Source organism: Pyxicephalus adspersus, chromosome 1 (genome assembly GCF_032062135.1).
Source record: "Pyxicephalus adspersus chromosome 1, UCB_Pads_2.0, whole genome shotgun sequence".
Taxonomy (NCBI): domain Eukaryota; kingdom Metazoa; phylum Chordata; class Amphibia; order Anura; family Pyxicephalidae; genus Pyxicephalus; species Pyxicephalus adspersus.
Genome location: NC_092858.1, coordinates 165,601,776 through 165,620,992, shown reverse-complemented (window position 1 = coordinate 165,620,992; position 19,217 = coordinate 165,601,776). Strand labels below are relative to the sequence as shown.

Sequence of the window (19,217 nt, the reverse complement as noted above, 5' to 3'; positions counted from 1 at the left end):
TGAGTTACACATGTGCAGCGTATGCTGAGTTACACATGTGCAGCGTATGATGAGTTACACATGTGCAGTGTATGCTGAGTTACACATGTGCAGCGTATGCTGAGATACACATGTGCAGCGTATGCTGAGCATTTTTTAAAAAGACGACAGGGATCAGGCAGGTAAGCATATCTCGATCTTTAGGTTCTTCCAGTCCCTGTTGCCCCAAGTGATACCAAAGTACATCCTTGGCAGCCTTTGCTGAAGTACACATGTGCAAGCTGAAGACATCGATCGGGCAGGTATGTTTTATTTTAGATGGGAGATCGCCTGTCCCTTTCGGTAATAAACACCCGCCTGATTGCCTAATTTCAAGTGTTGTGTGGTCATCAGGACAGGTAGTAAAGCCTGAGCCTCCTCTCTAATACTAAAACTCATGTTTATCTCCGGCAAAAATCAGACATGGTTCATCAATCTGCCATGGTGATTTGGTGAACAACCAATAGGGAATCACTGTTGTGCACTTCTATGGAGGGGAACACAGCAGGGTGCCGCTTGCTTACCCAACCCCCTCACCTCTAAATAAAACAGAACTGAGCTGTGGTCACAAAATCATTTCCAGCAACAACGATCTGATGTCTGTATGAGGCTTAAAGGAAAAGTAACACTCCGATGGGAACTGCACAAGCAATAAGGACTTTTGTCCCTCTTTAGCGTTTGGGTGGATTTGGGGGGACTGCTAGTGAAAACATTACAGTGTGAGATGTGCAAGACAAATATCCTTCTGAAGCCTCCCTAACTATCTGTCTAATTGGATAATAAAACACGTCATAAAGTTTCATAAATCACATTGATTGGTGAATTAGATTCGAATCCTGGCCAGGGCACTATCTGCATGGAGTTTGTAGGTTCTCCCTGTGTCTACCTGGGTTTTCTCTGGGTATTCCGGTTTCCTCCTACATGCCAAAACATGCAGTTATGTTAATTGGCTTCCCCTCAATAAAAATAAATAAATTGACCTTAATGGCATATGACTATGGTAGGGACATTAGACTGTGAGCCCCTTTGAGGGACAGTTAGTGACATGACTATGTACTTTGTACAGCGCTGTGTAATATGATGGCGCTATATAAATACTGTGTAATAAAAAAAAAAATAATCGTATACACAGCCAGCCATGGAGGAGTTACAGATTGAGTGGAGATCCTGGAGATAGCTGACCGATCTGTTACACCAGATACAGCAACTTTGTCTGCTGGGGACATCCATATGTAATCCGTGTAGATGGCTTGTGGCTGGAAAGTAGTGGTGACTTGTGGTTAGTGGTCTGTGGCATTGCACATCATTATGTTGTTGTCTTTTTCCTCTATGACATAGTTATATAGTAATTTACACGGTTGTATGCAATAAAAAAGCAAAGACATGCAAGCCCCTTGAACGTCCGTCTACTATACAGAGCATGGCTATCAAATGTCCTGATCTGCAGAGAGTGGAACATATGTGGTACAACACTTATTTATAAATCTTCATAGTTTTGTTTTTTCTTCATCCTGCAAAGTCACATAAATCCCTCCTGATCCTGCCAGTGAAGTCCACCTTCCTGTGCAGAACTGGCAATAATACGAGCAATGAGATTAGTCATTCAATCTGTTTGTACTATAGTGCAATGAACAAAGTGTAGCAAGGGCTGGCTATTAGAATTGTCAATGCAGATTCACCCGTGACTTGTCATTCCGCATCCTACTACACCTAGTCCTGCCAACTGCTTTCAGGACGAACTTTTCCAAAGTTTATACCCCTTAAAAAGTTATCATTGTTATTATGTTTTATTATGATTATTATTATTATTATTATTAAGAACTACAAAGAGATGCAGCGGAAGAGGAGAGGTGGGAAGGATGGATGAGTCTGGTTGCAGCATTCATATTAAATTGTAGAGGAGAGAGTCGGGTTAGTGGAATACCAGAAAGGAGGAGGGTCAGTAGTCCGGACGAAAGATGATAAGAGCGTGTACAAGGAGTTTTGTGGTCCCTGGGGACAGGTAGGGGCAGATTTTGGAGATGTTGCGCCAGTGAAAGGGAATGTTTGTTCGTTAGTACTTAGATTGGTGGTGAGTGGGAAAGGATCTCATTAGATTAATAGTCTGTGGGAGAAGTTCTTGCTTAGATTGGTGGTGAATGGCTCCTTACATTGAGGCTGTAGGAGAAGGTCCGTCTTAGATTGTTCCACTGGCTTCCATTTTCTTTTTTTTGGCTAATATGGTGCAAGTGTTAGGTGAAGCTCCCACAAATTAGAGTTGGGATTTAATTGTTATATTACCAATATAAACCTGACAAATAATCCGCCCTTTCCTTGATGTTTCTCAAACTAGAAAAAAAAGAAGTTTTGCCTAGAATTTGGCTCTGGAAAAACGCGGGTGATGTGGGGATGGTGGTGGGGGGGAAAGCGCTGTCACAAAGTTTACTGACTGCTGGGAAATGATAATGAATACAGATCCCCAATGGATAACAAGGGATCAGCAGGGAAATAGTGAGAGAGAAGAAACAGGCAAAATAAAACGCTGGCTATAAATACTTTACTTCCACTGACATTCAGTTTGATGAATTGTTCAATATACACATTGACTAATCATTCATACAAACTTTTTCATTGAGTATAAAGTCACCATTATGGGTGTGACATGAATATTATGACTTATAAGTGTTTTCTAAAGCTGAGCCCAAGGCAAATGGCTACACAGGGGAAATACAAACATGGAAACTGCTTTACCTACCGACAGATTTGTATTTCTGCAGCATGGCACAGCCCTATCTGGAACATGTGATTAGATAGTAAAAGGAGAAGCAGCAGACTAATGAGCTCTTCTTTCTGTCGCTTTCCTCCCCCCTGCTACCAGCTTACAAATGAAAGAATTGCACAGGATACCTGCCCATGATAGCACACAATTAACTTTTTCTTAGCACCTTGCAGGTTGAGGATAAGAACTTTATTAGTCTCTCACATCATTGTGGAGGAGTTTTGGGCCACTCTTCTTCACAACATTGCTTATTCATTGTTCATTGAGGATTGTGGGTATTGATTGATGCACAGCTCTCCTAAGGTCCCATCACAGCACATTGTTTGGGTTGAAGTCTGGACTTTGACTGAGCCATTGAAACACGTTCTTTTCTTTTTCTGTTATAGATTTGCTGATGTGCTTGGGACCATTGCATGCAATTTTAGCCAAGCTTTATCTGGCCTTCCATTTGAATGTAGAGTACATTGGTACATAGAGTTTATGGTCAACTCAATGACTGCAAGGTGTCTGGGTCTTGTGGCTGCTAAACAAACCCGAATCATACCCCTCCACCACTGTGCTTGGCATTTAATATGTCTGTGCTGAGATGATGTATTTGTTTTTTGCAAACCACGGCTCTAGGTATTATAGCCAAAACTTTTCACTTTGTTCTCCTCTGTCCAATGGACATTATTCCAGAACTCTTGTGATTTGTTCTGATGCAACTTTGCAAACCTAAGCCGTGCTGCCATGTTCCTGGACACTTTCTCCTGGCAACCCTTTCAAACAATTCATACTTGTTCACTCTTTTTCTAAGTGTACTGTCATGAACTTTAACATTTAAGGTCTGTATAGTCTGAGATGTAACTCTTAGGGTTTTTTTGCACACTTGCATTGCAGCACATTGCGCGTTGTCTAACATTGGGGCAAATTTGCTAGGACATCCTTTTATGGGAAGACTTGCAACTATCTTGAAAGTTTTCAACTTGTGAATAATCTTTCTCACCATAAAATAATGAGCTTCAAATTGTTTGGAAATGTCCTTATAACCCTATCTGATTAATGATCAGCAACAATTGCTTCTCTAGGATCTGATGTCTTTCCCCCTTGGCATTGTGGTAGCACACACCTGAATGCCAAGCCAGTAAAACATTTATAGAAGTGATCTCACTTGTTGATGATAACTTAATGATAATTTATTAATCCAATCAAGTTGCTGAATGCTACTTACTCCTAATTCCTGTGAAAGTGATAACCATGTACTCATTTGTTACACTCTGCTTTTTGACTCAATCTTTGGTAAATAATTACTTAGTATAATATTTATGTTTTTGTTCATCTGTGGTTGGTTATATCCTGTATGCAAAACCTTAGAAATTAAAGAGGGTGTACTTTCTTTTTCTCATTACTTTATATGAGATACAGGCATCCAAATATAAGCTATACAGAATATTTGATGAATGTCAGATTCACTGCTAGATAATTAGACTTTTTATTCCAGCATTCCTCCGACAGTTGCTGGGGGTTCCTTGGGAAAGGAGCAGTTTGTGACTCTTAGGTCAGTTTAAGTGACACCAATGATCTTTTTGGCTATCTGTAAGGTTGACATTCTTCCCACTGGCCAGCAATGTAAAAGGAATTCTTCCTACTGACCCCCCAAACTAATGTACTGAGATCTGTGGATATTGGAATTATAGAACGGGTTCCCTGAAAACCTGAAAGTTATTTCAAGGGTTCCCCCATGTTTTAAGGTTCAGAAAGGCCAAACTATACTACTTATTATTAGGAATATATACATATAGTGCATATGGGGATATATACATACATACATATATAATATATATATAACACCCCACACATCTTCACATAAACATCCAATCTATGGTTACAATGTCAGAATGATTTACTGATTGTATTACAAAGAATTAATTGTAAAATACTCACCCCAGCAGTTTAATTCAAGGAAACAGTCACACCCTGGATATGTCTACAGCAGAACCATTTAAGATTAACGACATAATAACAATTCTGGCAAGGATTAAGTTATTAAAAAAAAAATATAAAATGAAAGCCTTAAGAGGTGGAAGTTCTCTAAACACTTTTATGACATGGATTGTACATATCTGCCTGACTAGTAGATGAATAAAAACGTGTAACTGCTTTATAACTGTATACACACAAATGCACTCATATATAGATTTTGTATAAACTTTTATTCATTATTATTATTATTACTATTACCAGGATTTATATAGCGCCAACATATTACGCAGCACTGTACATTAAATAGGGGTTGCAAATGACAGACAGATACAGACAGTGACACAGGAGGGGGAGAGGACCCTGCCCTGAAGAGCTTACAATCTAGGATATAAATGTTATAAATTTTGCAGGAGATTGCTGCAGATTTAGCAGACGCGTTAAAGGTTAATAGACGGGAAGGGGTCTAATTGAAAAGACCCCAATTAAAGGCTGTGAAAGGCCAGGCACTTGTTTAATTGGAGCAGAATGTAGAATAGAAGGTAACAAAGAAGGACATATGTTTCCTGCAGTAAGTGATGGGTGAGCCCTGTGTCTATTATAGACCGCACAAATCGATGAGGACACGTGTGCATAATGTGACAAATGTAGCACGTTATTGGGAAACATCTGATTATCTGCTCTTTAAAGTTTACATAGCGCACACTGTGATTGCACACTGATGGCTCTACAATGCTGCAAGGCAATGATCTCCTGCTGGCTGAGAGCAAGCAGGTCTATGGGGGCCCTCTAGTGGTAGCAGCTCTTCACTACACAAGGAGAGATCATACATATTGGGGGAGGGGAGTTGCTCCCTTTATTTCTTTATTCTTTCTGACATTATGATTATAATTAATTTATAAAGCACTAACATAATACAAAGTGCTGTAAATAAATGATAACAAGCCTACAGATGACATAGACAAGAGCCCTGGGCAATTGAGCTTACAATCTAACATCTTTTACATTTATTATGGTCATTATTTAGTAATAATGACACTTTTTACATTGCCAAAGTTTACTAACTTGATACTTTTTTTCTACATATGCATTTGGTTTTTTTTGGAAAGTTTAAAAAAGTTTATTAGATTTACAATATATAATATAGTTGCATATAGATTATAGGTATGTAGTATATATATATGTAAAGGGAAAACAGAATGGGGAACTAAAAAACAATGCAGATTCAGGTCTACTCATATCTGATACAGATTATTTTCTATCATCATTGGTGTATCCAGAGCACTGATAATCATGGCTTTGTTTTATCATCGCTAGAATAAATTTTGGTTTTCTAAAATATTTTTAAAACATACCAGTAATTAAAAGAATTCTCCATATTCATATTTGGATCATAATGTCCTTTCCTCCAACAATAATTATCAATATCACTGAACTAGTGGGATGGATTTTGATTTTGACTCCAGTACCTGCAGATTATAATTTGAATCAATTGTATTAAAAAGGTTAGTTATATCTCCTGATTTTATTTTTGATTCAGCTGAATACATATTCCTTAATACATCCTCTAGAAGGAATATGATGTAGTTTATTAACAGTGGTGACATAGATGTTTAATATTATAGATTGGATGACAATAGAATCCTACGTGAATATGGTTGTCTATGGTGTTTCTGCCAGCATACCAGGCTATAGGATTTTAAAATATGATATAAAAAGAGAATTGCTTTGTATATAATATCCTATAATAATTGGGATGACAATAGAATCCTATGTGCTGCCTATGGTATTCCTGCATTCACAGCATGCCAGCCTGGAGGATTTAGGAATATGTCATCTATATAACATCCTATGTTGGGTTTCTAATAATAAAATTCCAGTAATACATTTGTTTAAATGTCCTGCAAGGATGATATAGATTTGATCAGATGAATTTTTTCTAGTGCATACACCTACATATATATAAAGCCGGGGGGGGGGGATAAAAGTAGTTTCTAATAATCAGAAATTAACAATTATGTATGTTTTCAAAAAAAAATTAAAGGTTAAAAATTAAATGCTAGACAGTTGCTTCGAAAGGATTAATTGCCTGGGTATTCCCTGAAATATTATTTAATAAGAGCAGAACTTAAAATATTATTCATAAGGAACAGGAAGGCTTAGGCCTCCACTGATTGTATGATGTTTATATATATTTAATTTAATTCATATGAAGTTTAACATTAGTGAGTTCAGGCTTTATAAAACAAATTGAGGATTTTAATTAGTAATATCTGTAGCCTGCACAACATTATATTCTCTTGTTTGTATCTATTCATCATTTGCAACCCCTGTTTATGTGCAGTGCTGCATAAATGTTAGCACTATATAAATACTGCCTAATATTAATAATATTAATAATAATGTGGTAATAGTATTCTGTTTTTCCCAAAGAATAAAATGGAAAGGAAGTATTTGGAAAATTCCCTTTGACAGTCTCTTATAGTTCATTTTAAATACTTGCAAGAGTTTATTATCTAAGAAAACTCTCAGATTCTTCATACATTCCTTGGATAATGTTTTTATATTAGGTTTAGGAAACGCAAACCTATTAAGGTGAGGTACCCAAATAAACTCCAAACTTAATAAATTGGATAACAGAAATAAAAAATTACATTCTGATAAAAATATTCTGTATAACTGTATATGCTGCAATACTATATACTTTACTAATCCTGACAATATTTGTATTTTCTCAATTTTTTAGAATAAGCATTTCTATTGTCCCTATAAAAAGCAATGGTTAGAGTGGAGAGTCCTGCTTTCCACCATTTTCTTATTTCAATGGGAAAGCAAATGTAATTTCTACTACTAGTAAGGGGGTTTTGTATGCCCTCTGTACCTTGCCAGTAAATTATTTCAGTGTGTTAAAATGAATAAAATGTAATTGTTAAAAATACCTATTGTCTAATGACAGGCATAAAGATTTTACATATTATTTTAGCAACATCTATGAGGTTAAAACTTTAACTGTATTGTCTTTTGTGGCCCGGTATATTTTCAGTCTGATCGATACTGATCAAGATTTGTATAATATCTTCATCGATCTTGTAGCAAAAAATGGCTGTGTTTTCTTGTTGATAATAATTCTCACATATTGTGGGATATGTGCCCATGTAAGGGAATAAAAGAACTAGTTGCCAATAATGACTTGGAAGGATTAGCATTGTCTACATGGAGTAATTCATATTTTTCTTTTCTCTCTCACTTTCATTCCCTTTCTCCTTTATCTATCACTTTGTTTCATGAGCTTTATTTGGTCAGAATTGCTTCTCACCTTATACAAGTTTATAAGAATAAAAATACAACAGACATAGGGGGTTCTGAATGACCTCAGAGGAAAATCAAAAGCACAATACACCTACCTGCCCATCGAAGCCTGGTAACTTTTCTTCTCTCTATTTTATCTATCTTATTCCTTTCTTTCTTTATTCTATCCCCTTACCTTTCTGCCTCTTCCCCTTATCTCCTATCATTCTATCTTTCTCTATCTCATACCCTATCTTTATCTCTCTCCTTTTTCTCTATCTCATTCTCTTTTTTTCCATTTTCTATCATTCTCTATCCCTTTCTCTCTTTTTCTATCTCATTCTCTTCCTTCCCCTGTCTCCTCTATCACTTTCTTTCCTTTCCTTTTCTTGTTCCTTCCCTCCCTTCTTACTTTCTCATACTGATTTTCTTCTCTCATTCTCTCTCCTTCTTCGTCCTCCGCTTTCTTTGTCTTCTCTCTTTATCACTTCTCTCGCTTTCTTCCTCTCCCTCTCTTTCGCTGTCTATCTTTTATTCTTTTTCTCTTTTCTTTCTCTATCTCATTCCTTCTCCCCCCTCTTTTTCTTTCTCTCTCTCTCTGATTCCCTATCATTTTCTTCCCTTCCTTTCCCAATATCTCTCCTCTCCATATTTCATCATTCTCTCTCTCTCTCTCATTCTCTATCACTTTCTTCCCCTCCCATGTAACTTAGAGCTACACATCTGATGTTTATTCTTCCAATTGTGAAACTGAAGTGAGCGATTTATCTTAGTATTTGCACTTTTAACTGACAATGTGTGTAGATTTGCCTTGATTATAATAAAGAAGTTCATTTGCCTGTATTTTGCAAATTGAAGCTAAGGCCAGAGGTCCGATGAAATCATGCCATGGCATAATAAATGCCAGCAATACACATTACAATAAAAGATCAATAAAGCATAGGCTGAAAGGTTTGCAATATCCTTCAACCCACCCATGTTTTACTACTTACCTTTTTCAGTTTTCTTTAGACAATCACATGACAAAAGATGGTGTGGTGACAGATCCATAATACTAGTTCATTTGCAGTTCATGGTGTTTGCTTGATCTTCTAGGTTGGATGACATTAAGAAAAAATAAGAAGTAATAAATTAAATAAAATAATATTACTAATAAAATAGTTTCTGCTAAATCTTTAGGAGATGGAGCAATTAGATTGCAATGTGTGGCCAGCATTAAATTGTGCTAAACAAGAATATAATAGGTTATACTCAGCTAAGCACAGTTTTGTAAATGGGATATTGTGAATTAGGTCTCACACTCACGACTCTACATAAAGTCTACAACTGGACACACGAGGGTTTTCCCGTCTGTCTTTCCCACAATCCCACAAGATCTTGTATATGTGTGTGAGGCTGTGGCCAAATTCCTTCTTTACCATTTACTGGAAATGTAGCCCGCTGTGGCTTCTAGCTTTGAGGGAAACAAAACGATATCGTCTCATCTGATTTCATGATACAAATGAGTTTTTTAGTAGTTTTTTTTCTAGTGGTGAAAATGAAATAATTACCAGTTTATACTGTAAATTGTAGGATGGGCATCACTGACCAATAATGTAATATTCAAAATATCACTACAGTTACCATATAAGAATTGGCAACTTGATGTGATTGTGTGCAAAGATAAGTATACTTCCCCTCCCCATTCCTCCATCCATACACCCCACCATGGTGCAGGTCTTGATCTCATACAAAGGTTCTACAATGAGCGTTGAATTGTCTGATCATCATCAGCCTGAATATTTTTCATTGAGGAGAACATCAATAGTAGTGCACATGCACAATGGCAATCAGGCAATCAAATCAAATCAAGTTCATTTTTGGTTTGATGGAACTTTTTTCCATGGCTGGTGAGGTGGTGGTGACCCAGCATGACCCTAAACCTAAAACCCTGTGAGGGTTCATATTGGACTGAGCTCAATGGCCCAAGGAAGCACAATACCAGCTAAAAGTTTACAATAATACAAAACAAAAAAGTTTCGGAAGAAGTTAGGATGGATCAATAGGTTTTTCTCTTCGTTAGTAGTGACTTATATACCACCAGCCAATGGACCTTATGTATCAAAAGTTCCAGGACTAACAAAGAAGCCCCCAGCTTCCGCTACCATCATAAAACCTGCAAACTGGTCTTGGGCAGGAACCCATTGGTGACTCTTCAAACCACTGGATGACAATGTCATTGCTATGGGACTGATCAGTGTCCAAGTGTTGTATGTGTATCTCTCTCTTGCCCTCTTAATTTCTTTCTGTGGCCCCTCAAAGGACTAGATCTGGAGTCTCCAAATGCCTTCCTGGTAAGATGGTGGTCACAAAATACAACTGCAAGATTTTTCTGCAGAATAATTGTGGCATAAAAATGTACAGTCACCCGCACTGATCCCCCGTATTTATGTAGACTCCTCCAGCTTCAGCACATCAATAGCATTCACTCCTGAATAGTTGATTTGTTTCCCACAATCAGTTGCACAGGTCTGGTGTGACCCCCTCGCCCTATACACGTTCCCGGACATAACCAGAACATTATTTCTGTGGCTACCTTTACTCCAGAAACATGGTGGAAGTGACTTGCTGTGGGCAGCACAACTATTCTTTTAAACATGTAGCAATGTGTTATTTGTGGTTTTGTATATCCTTTTTATTCTGCTGAGGTCAGCCAATGTGTGTATCTGCTATTTTATGAAAAGGTTTTGCTTGCACATAAACTATTAGTGGTCTGTCTGCTTTATCTTTCTATCAGCGTCATGGGGGGGGGGGGGTGCATTTGGCATTTATGAATTAAAATAGAGTTGATATGAATGATCTATTCCATATAAACCTAGTCCTTGCGCACATTTATTGCAGCTCTGTGGTCACCTCAACATTCGGAAAGAACAATACCTGGCTACATAGTCCTTAGGCTGGTGAGGTTGGTGCTGTTGTCCTCATGCTGATGAACCGCTGACTTGGGGAAGACGCTGCAAGTTGCTTCCACCCACAGCAGCCCCATAGAGAATGAATGGGGATGCCAGTTAGCAGTACAGTACTGCCGGCCATACACGTGGCATATCTAGCCACAAAAGTAACACATGATGGCTCGCTCCCATTACAGCATTGCATTTATGCCCTCATGTCACATAGCATCCATAGGGTTTCCTAATGGCACCCCAAATACACCTTACTAGTGGACTGTAGTACAATACTTTTAAAAGAGCAGCAAGCACAACATTTCTGTGCATTGTGGTGCATTGGCCCACCTATCCATGGCCAGCCATTTCTGCCATTAGCCAAATAGGTTGTTGAATGCAGTGCAGTAACAAATCCACATGGTGATGTTCATTTATACAAGCGAGCCTACAAAGGCTGTGAGGTCCGAGCTCTTCATATACCAAGCAAGGGATCAGAGATGTCTGCAAGGTCTCTGGCACCCAATAGACACTTACTATGCTGCATTGGTAAAAAGAGTTTTTTTTAGATAGAATAAGCTGCCCAAAAACAGAGCAATATGGACCTTTAATCTGAACTCCAGGCAGATATAAAAGACATGAATATATGCAGATCTGTAATCATCATTAAATGTTTGTTCCTCAATCTTACTTGGGGTCAGCTTTTTGCAGTCAATGTAAGGCAGAGCTCAGAATGGGAGGAGATGAAGCAGCATGTGATAAGATGGGACAGATGGAAAAAGCAAAGTGATAGAAAATTCATCATACTGCAGCCGTCCAATCACAGACTGGGGGAAAGAACTGTAAATGCTGTGTAAAGCTCAGCGCTGCGTAATATGTTAGCGCTATATAAATCCTGTTTATTAATATTAATATTAATAATAATAATAAAGAAGATGTTTCACTATAATGGACGGTTCTCCTACACTGGCCAGGACCCTCCTGTCCCAAAATCACCTACCAACCTGTATAGGAAAAAGTTACAGTTACACTTACCTTCCACCTTTGACACCTAGGATGGCATTACCGCTATACCAGGTAGAATCATATGAAACACAAAGAAAAAATCTTGCAAAAAGACATTCTTGTAATGCATCAGAATGTGTTCTCATGGGATTTTACCTGCTTTGCTTTCTAAGGATTTAATGCAGATTAGCACTGCCATTACCTACAGCAATGAAAGAAGGGGGGTGAGGGTAGACCTCATTTCCCTACATATATTATTATTATTATTATTAGACCTCATTTACCTACTCATTTTTTTATTAATTATTATTAGACCCTATTTACCTACATATAATATTATTATTACTACCTACATACATATATTATATTTTTTGGACCTCATTTACCTACATATATTATTAATATTACATACATACATATATTGGTGATTTTAGAATGGGAGGGGGGCATTCAGCATAAGCAGATCTTCCAAGTAAGTATAAAATCAGGTCCCCTACCCTTCAGTACTTTGCAAAGCACAGAACTGGGTGAACACAAAATCTATTGGCAGGTAACCCCAGCTTTGTATTTAATATTTGTAGTCATCTTTATTCCTGGAGCTTAGATTTAAATATAAATGATAAGACAAAAAAAGCACTGCCACCAACTTCAGCTCATTCTCTTTATAGAGTGATAGCTGTATTGGCACTGTAATCTGCAGCAGTTTAGCCCTAGCCATGCTGGGGCTTGTAGTCCCCCAGCAGCTGGAAGCGCAGCACTAGTTAACACTCAGCCCCTTCACAGTAGCAGCAGCTCCCGGGGACAGCGGCCACGCCTCCTCCCTTCCCAGGGAAGCCCCGCCATTGGCCAGCCCCCTTCCTTATGCAAATTGACATTCCTTCGGACTTGTTACTGTAAAAGCAAACTCATTTCCAGGCAGTCTCATTGATAGAGCCGGCGGGCGCTGCGGAGGGAGCGGGACAACTTCTCTAACTTGCTGCTCCGATCCCCGGACCCTGAGATCACTCCTAACCCTCACATTTCATTGACTTGATTGCCTCGCTATATGTTGGGTGTGGGTGTGTTCCCCTAAAAACCACAGAACAAGCCACAAGCCAACCAGCACAAAAACCCAACACCAGCAAGGTGGCAGAAGCCAAAGCCATGAGAGATGTCTGCCAGGACTTGACAAGGGCAACATACTGACTTTGCTGATGGATTGCCATGGACTGCTGTGGGGCTGACTATTCAGGGGACTTAAGTTGTCTTTTTTAAAGTGGGGGTAACTTGTTCTTCAAGGGGGGTCCTATTCTTCCTCCTGTTGCAGAAGAAGTCTTCAGATGCCCCCAGCCCTTACCTAGTGTATTAGAAAACTTTGGAAGAGTTGTGATTGCGCCTGGTTGGGGTATCAGGGGGTGATCTGGGGGTATCTGTGCTTATATTAGTTGCTGATCTGCCCCCCCTTGGTGTTATCAGAGAGTAGATTTACTCACAAGGCTTGTTGTGATGCGTATCCCCGTAGATACCAGCACCAGCCGCCGCTTCACGCCGCCTTCCACCACCCTGAGTCCGGGGAAGATGACCGAACCCCTGTCGCTGAGCGGCCCGGATGGCAGTAGCAGCGCCGCCCTGGTGGGCAAGTTGAGGAACACGGATCGGAACATGGTGGATGTGCTGTCCGATCACCCCGGAGAACTGGTCCGCACAGACAGCCCCAACTTCCTCTGCTCGGTGCTACCGACCCACTGGAGGTGCAACAAGACCCTGCCCATCGCTTTCAAGGTAGGACATGGGGTAGTATTGGGCGGGCAGGGGTATTCGGGGTAGAATTATCATGTGTGTGCCTGGTCTGGGTAAAAGGGGATCAATGAACACAGCTAAATTTGCAGAATGAAACTTCATGGATAGAACAAGTTCTGCATGAAATCTGTAAATATGAACTGGTGGTAATAGTTTGCACCATATTTATTACAAGGAGAATAGTCAGGACCACATTATATACAGATCCGTCCTTTATTGGATTAGACTGGGGGCAATAGTCAGGACCACATTATATACAGATCAGTCCTTTATTAGACTGGGGGCATTAGTCAGGACCACATTTATAATAGGGGGGGCATTCAGGACTATAATATATATAGATCGGGGCAATACTTGGCACCACATTACCTTCTAACTTCTTTATAGTTTAATGTCATGAAATCTTCCTCAATCCATTATTTGCAACCCATGGCTACTTCTATCCTATCACCCTTATGTAAGCGATTGCCTATAGAGAGAGCAACGTTTGGGGTAACTTGGGGTAACTAGTTACCTCTTGTGGCAGTATAGGTTACAATGGTACATTATTAACCCTTTAGAGACCTCAGTCCTGTATAGGATGGGTGACAGTAAGGGGCTAAAATGTTTGATTTAATTTAACCCAACAGCAGATCATTAAATTTTGATAATCACTTGTATATATGCTTCATATTACTACCTCTTATACCCCACTGTGATCCCTAAGAATTGGGGGGTCACCTATAGAAGGAAGAGGATTTAGGAACCAGGTATATTATATGATATTGGAGCAAAAGTGAGGGCACATTTATATAGATATACCTATATGGAAGAATAGTAAGAGTCAATATATATCTATGAAGGACTAGCCTTGGAGAAGCCAAGTTTTGGGGTCATTTGTTACCCCATGCACCCAGTATAGGTATAAGTGTGTTATAAACCCACAATATACATTTGTCCTATAAACTAGGAGCAATAGTAAGAGCCATATATAAATATATATATATATAATAAATATATATATATATATATATATATATATATATATATATATGATTACCTATTGCAAATTCTGGAGTAATGTGTTACCCCCTTGCAGTCAGTTCATGTAGGGTTCATGTTCATGTATTATATTATAAAACCCATTGTTATACATAAGTTCTATAGAAATTAGTAGCAAAAGTAAGGACCACATTTAAATAAATCCAAACAATACATAATACAATCTTGATCTATTCTACATTTATAACTTTTTGCTTCTTCATATACCCATCTGTGATCCCTATATTATAGGATATTACTTATTACAGAAAACAAGATTAAAGTTGCTTTGTTACACCTTGCAGCCAAGAAGCTTCAATCATAATCAGCCTTTTATAAATTTTTATAACAGATAGAATTTTATCCTGAATTTCCTTTTTTAAAGATTTGATCTAATAATAAATCTGTCAACCATAATCCATACATTTGCTCCCTATCCATCATTATATTATAATATAAAAGAGTTGCTCTGCAGAAAAAGCGATTTTAAAGTCAACTTTTTCTACCTCTCAGGCAGTGAGTGATATGAGGACAGTGTTTGAACCTACACCCATCGGACTTGTCCCGGGGTTATCTTTATTTATGTGGGTTTTAGGCTTAGATTAGGGGGAAAAAAACTTGAATAGTCATCAGTGGAAGTCTCCTGTTCTTTTTTTGGCACTCCAGCACATTTTTACGTGCTGACTGTGACCAGCGCCAGACAGATGTTCCTTGTTATCAGCCTCCATATTATTCATTTTCATGAGACGTTAAATGTTTGGTCATTGGGAAACAGTAGCTTATCTGGCTATTACCAGGATTTTCATTTGAAAAAGCAAAAACAAAAAAAACTAGCTCGGTTGTCACTTTGCAGTAACAAAAAAAAAACATTCTTAAAAAAACAACTAAACTAAAAAAAAAATAGTTAATATTAATAAAAACCTAAATTATTCAAAATCTAAGAATGACAGTGTTTAGATATTTTATTGTACAGTGCATACAAAGAATACCCTACATAACTGGGGCAACCCCAGGGTTTGAGGAGCTAGGGAATACACAGTGTTTCCTAGGATTCCAAGTACAGTGCCTATTGTATAATATTAGATATGTTAGATTATTTTATTATGCTCTAAAATAATTTTTTTAATAACTAAATTCATTATTTTAATGGTTTTAAATATCAAAGCCAAAACTGACCTACCCTGCCCAAACTGTGCCATAAAACCGTTATTTTCTCTATGCTTCTTTTGGTTATTTTAATATTATTTATCCTTTTATATTCTTATAAAATAAAGCACTGAACTAAGATTCAAGAATATATATATATACACACATATATAAAAAAAAATCAATCATATATATATATATATATATATATATTTTTATATATATATACAAATCAAAAATAATTTTGGAATATGAGGGTTTGTGTTCATCTGAGCATAGCAAACTAAGATAAACCAATTAATACTTGTATAGTAAATACGGATATTCAAGTAAATTGCTTCTTGATACAAAATTGCACATTCACATACAAGTATTAAAATAACAAAATACATGATAATTAAGAAAAAAGAAAATGGACTTGGCTGTGCTTAATTATTAATAATATTATATATATATATATATATATATATATATATATATATATATATATATTATTTAATCCAGCCTAGTCCTGTATTTTCACAGCAGTAATAAATATTAATTATGTGACTGCCTAGAAAAAGAAACAAAGAAATATAAATGATCCTGTCCTTTACCTGTGTTCAGCAGGTTACATAGCTGTGTGACATCATCGCCTCCCAGAATATAATGACCCCCATTTCTCCTCCCCAGCAGCAGCTGCATGGGACCTCTGTCTGCTCACCCCTCACCCCCCACAAACACCTCTCTGCTCCCCTGCTCATGTCTGGACCTTTTTGATGTTTCCAGGAAGGGACTTGTTCTTGTAAAAATGATGTAGTCACATGATGTGACTCATTGTCCTGATATGTGTCTAGTCAAGTGTTTAAAACAAGACAAACTGTTTTTTATCACATGGTAAAAGTTTTTTTTGTACCTGATAAGTACAGCAGAACTGTTCAGATTAAATTGATTTTGCAAAATTTTGTTGCACCTTCGGTTGCCATTACCATCGAAGGGAGAAATGGAAAACCTTTCCAGGACCATTTCCTTTAATGTTTCCCTATTATATCTGTAGCTAAAGTAAGGAAAAATATAAAATATTTATGTCTGCAGTAATAAAAGAAAATAAATACCTGCATCAATTTACCTTACATAAAAAAGAGGATATTTTTATGTTTGTCCTGGATATATAAAACAAACATATAACATGTGCAGCAACATCACATAGTTGTAGAGCAGGTTAAACCATAGTAGAAATCTTTTTAAATTTGTGCCGCCATTGCTGAGTAATCCACAGTGGAAAACTTCATCAGCCTGAGCCCCTTTTCTATCACACTCTGTTAGCCGAATGAGCGGCATATTATCAGCACAGCAATCAGGTGTTAGATTATTGTGCAGCTGTTTGGTTCCTGAAATGACTGGTGTTCTGCACAGATAAAACAATTGTGCAGTATATTCACAAGATCTGGCTGATTTATTCACACGTCCTCTTTTTGGTTTTTGATACAAAATTACACCTGCAATACCGAACACATCAGATTAAGATAAACAGAATGTTACCGTGAAGATATGAATCAGCGACACACCAATTGTCACTAGTTCATTTCAAATATTTCAGTATTTGTTTTTTTTCGATTTTAGTACATATCACCAAACAGCTAAAACCCAGCCACATTTTTTAATGTATAAATCATAGATTTTTTTATTTGTAGTTTTGAAATTATTTCAGCCACAATTGTTGACTTTTTATTCAGCACATACACAGTATTTTATAGTGTTAGTTATAAGATGTTCATTAATTAGGATGTAGCTAGAAGTCACCAAAAATGATAACAATATATTTCCTATCATGTTAGTATTAGTAATAAGATATTCTCATCTGTTAGATTTTATCCTTTTAAAATGGTTATAAATCAATCTTTTCTCATAGAATAAATGTAAAAATAAATGGCAAATCTTTTTTAAATTCTGATAAATAAAAATGTTAAATTGACCGATCAGTCTGACCAGCAGAAATTGTCTGGAGCTGGGATAGTAGATTGTCAGTATATTAGTTTGGGTTTTTAATATAATTTAATAATATCTAACATGTTATTAAACCACTTTTTTAAAGGAAATCTGGTGATTTCACTTTTAATTTTTGATATATAAATAAAGTTTCTTACCTGTTAACTGTTTGTTATGGAAGTAAATATTTTTAAAGTTTGACTGTTGCAAGTATAGATAGGTATTGATGTTCCATAAGTAGATGTATTCTTTATAAATATCTATCTACCTATACATAAATATATATATATATATATATATATATATATATATATATATATATATATATATATATATATATATATATATATATATATATACAGAGAGAGAAAGAAAAGACAGATAGAAAGAATAGAAAGGCAGATAGAGTTTCACTTAGCTCAGCAAAGCACTAATTATTTCAAGCATCCATTTCTGGGCAAAGGAAATTCCCTTTTTTAATTTCTCTGCACATCTTTAAGTGAACACAGGTGGAAAATATATTTTTAGTGAAGAACGTTTATCAATAATCATGAATAGACTAATAGATTAAAAGAAGCAGAAAAGAACAAATCATTGATCAGTTTATTACCAGACTGACAAATGCACTAGATGAGAGATACGGTAGTCTTCTATAATATGTATCTGTTTGTAAAAACTATTGTTCACTAAGTAACTATCCGGTACAGATCATCTTGTCTCAAGGATCATCTTTATATTAGTGCAGTTATTATTTGTGTCCTTGTTCTGTTTTATATAGAGTGTTATATTTATTATTATTATTATTATTATTAATAAACAGTATTTATATAGCACCAATATATTATGCAGCGTTGTACAATAAATAGGGGTTGCAAAGGACAGGGATAGGAGGAGAGGACCCTGGCCAAAAGAACTTGCAATCTAAATGGTAGGTTAAGTAGCCCACAATTGGATGGGGATACAGAATGGTGGGTAAGTTCTGAGAGTTTTAAAGACAGAATAAGACGGGTAGATATTTACAGAAGTTTTATTCTGTTCCCATCTCACAGAAGCTAGATAGATAGATAGATAGATAGATAGATAGATAGATAGATAGATAGATAATAGATTGATAGATAGATAGATAGATAGATAATAGATTGATAGACAGATAGATAGATAGATGGATAGATATGAGATAGATAGATAGATGGATGGATAGATAATAGATAGATAGATAGATAGATAGATAATAGATTGATAGATAGATAGATAGATAGATAGATAGATAGATAGTGGATACAGGTGGACATACAGGAAGAAATAGTTACATATAGAGATTATTAACAGGATAGATGGATATTGTATATCAATCT

The 19,217-nt window shown here is 36.8% G+C and overlaps 1 protein-coding gene across 2 annotated transcripts in view; it reads left to right on the top strand.

Moving 5' to 3' along the window:
* RUNX1 (RUNX family transcription factor 1) overlaps positions 1-19,217 on the top strand; it is a 163,537-nt gene that overhangs the window by 78,156 nt on the left and 66,164 nt on the right. For both annotated transcript variants that reach the window (XM_072398272.1, XM_072398271.1), the window contains exon 3: positions 13,451-13,710. In XM_072398272.1, the coding sequence (XP_072254373.1) occupies positions 13,451-13,710 (260 nt within the window). The remainder of the gene's footprint in view (positions 1-13,450; positions 13,711-19,217) is intronic.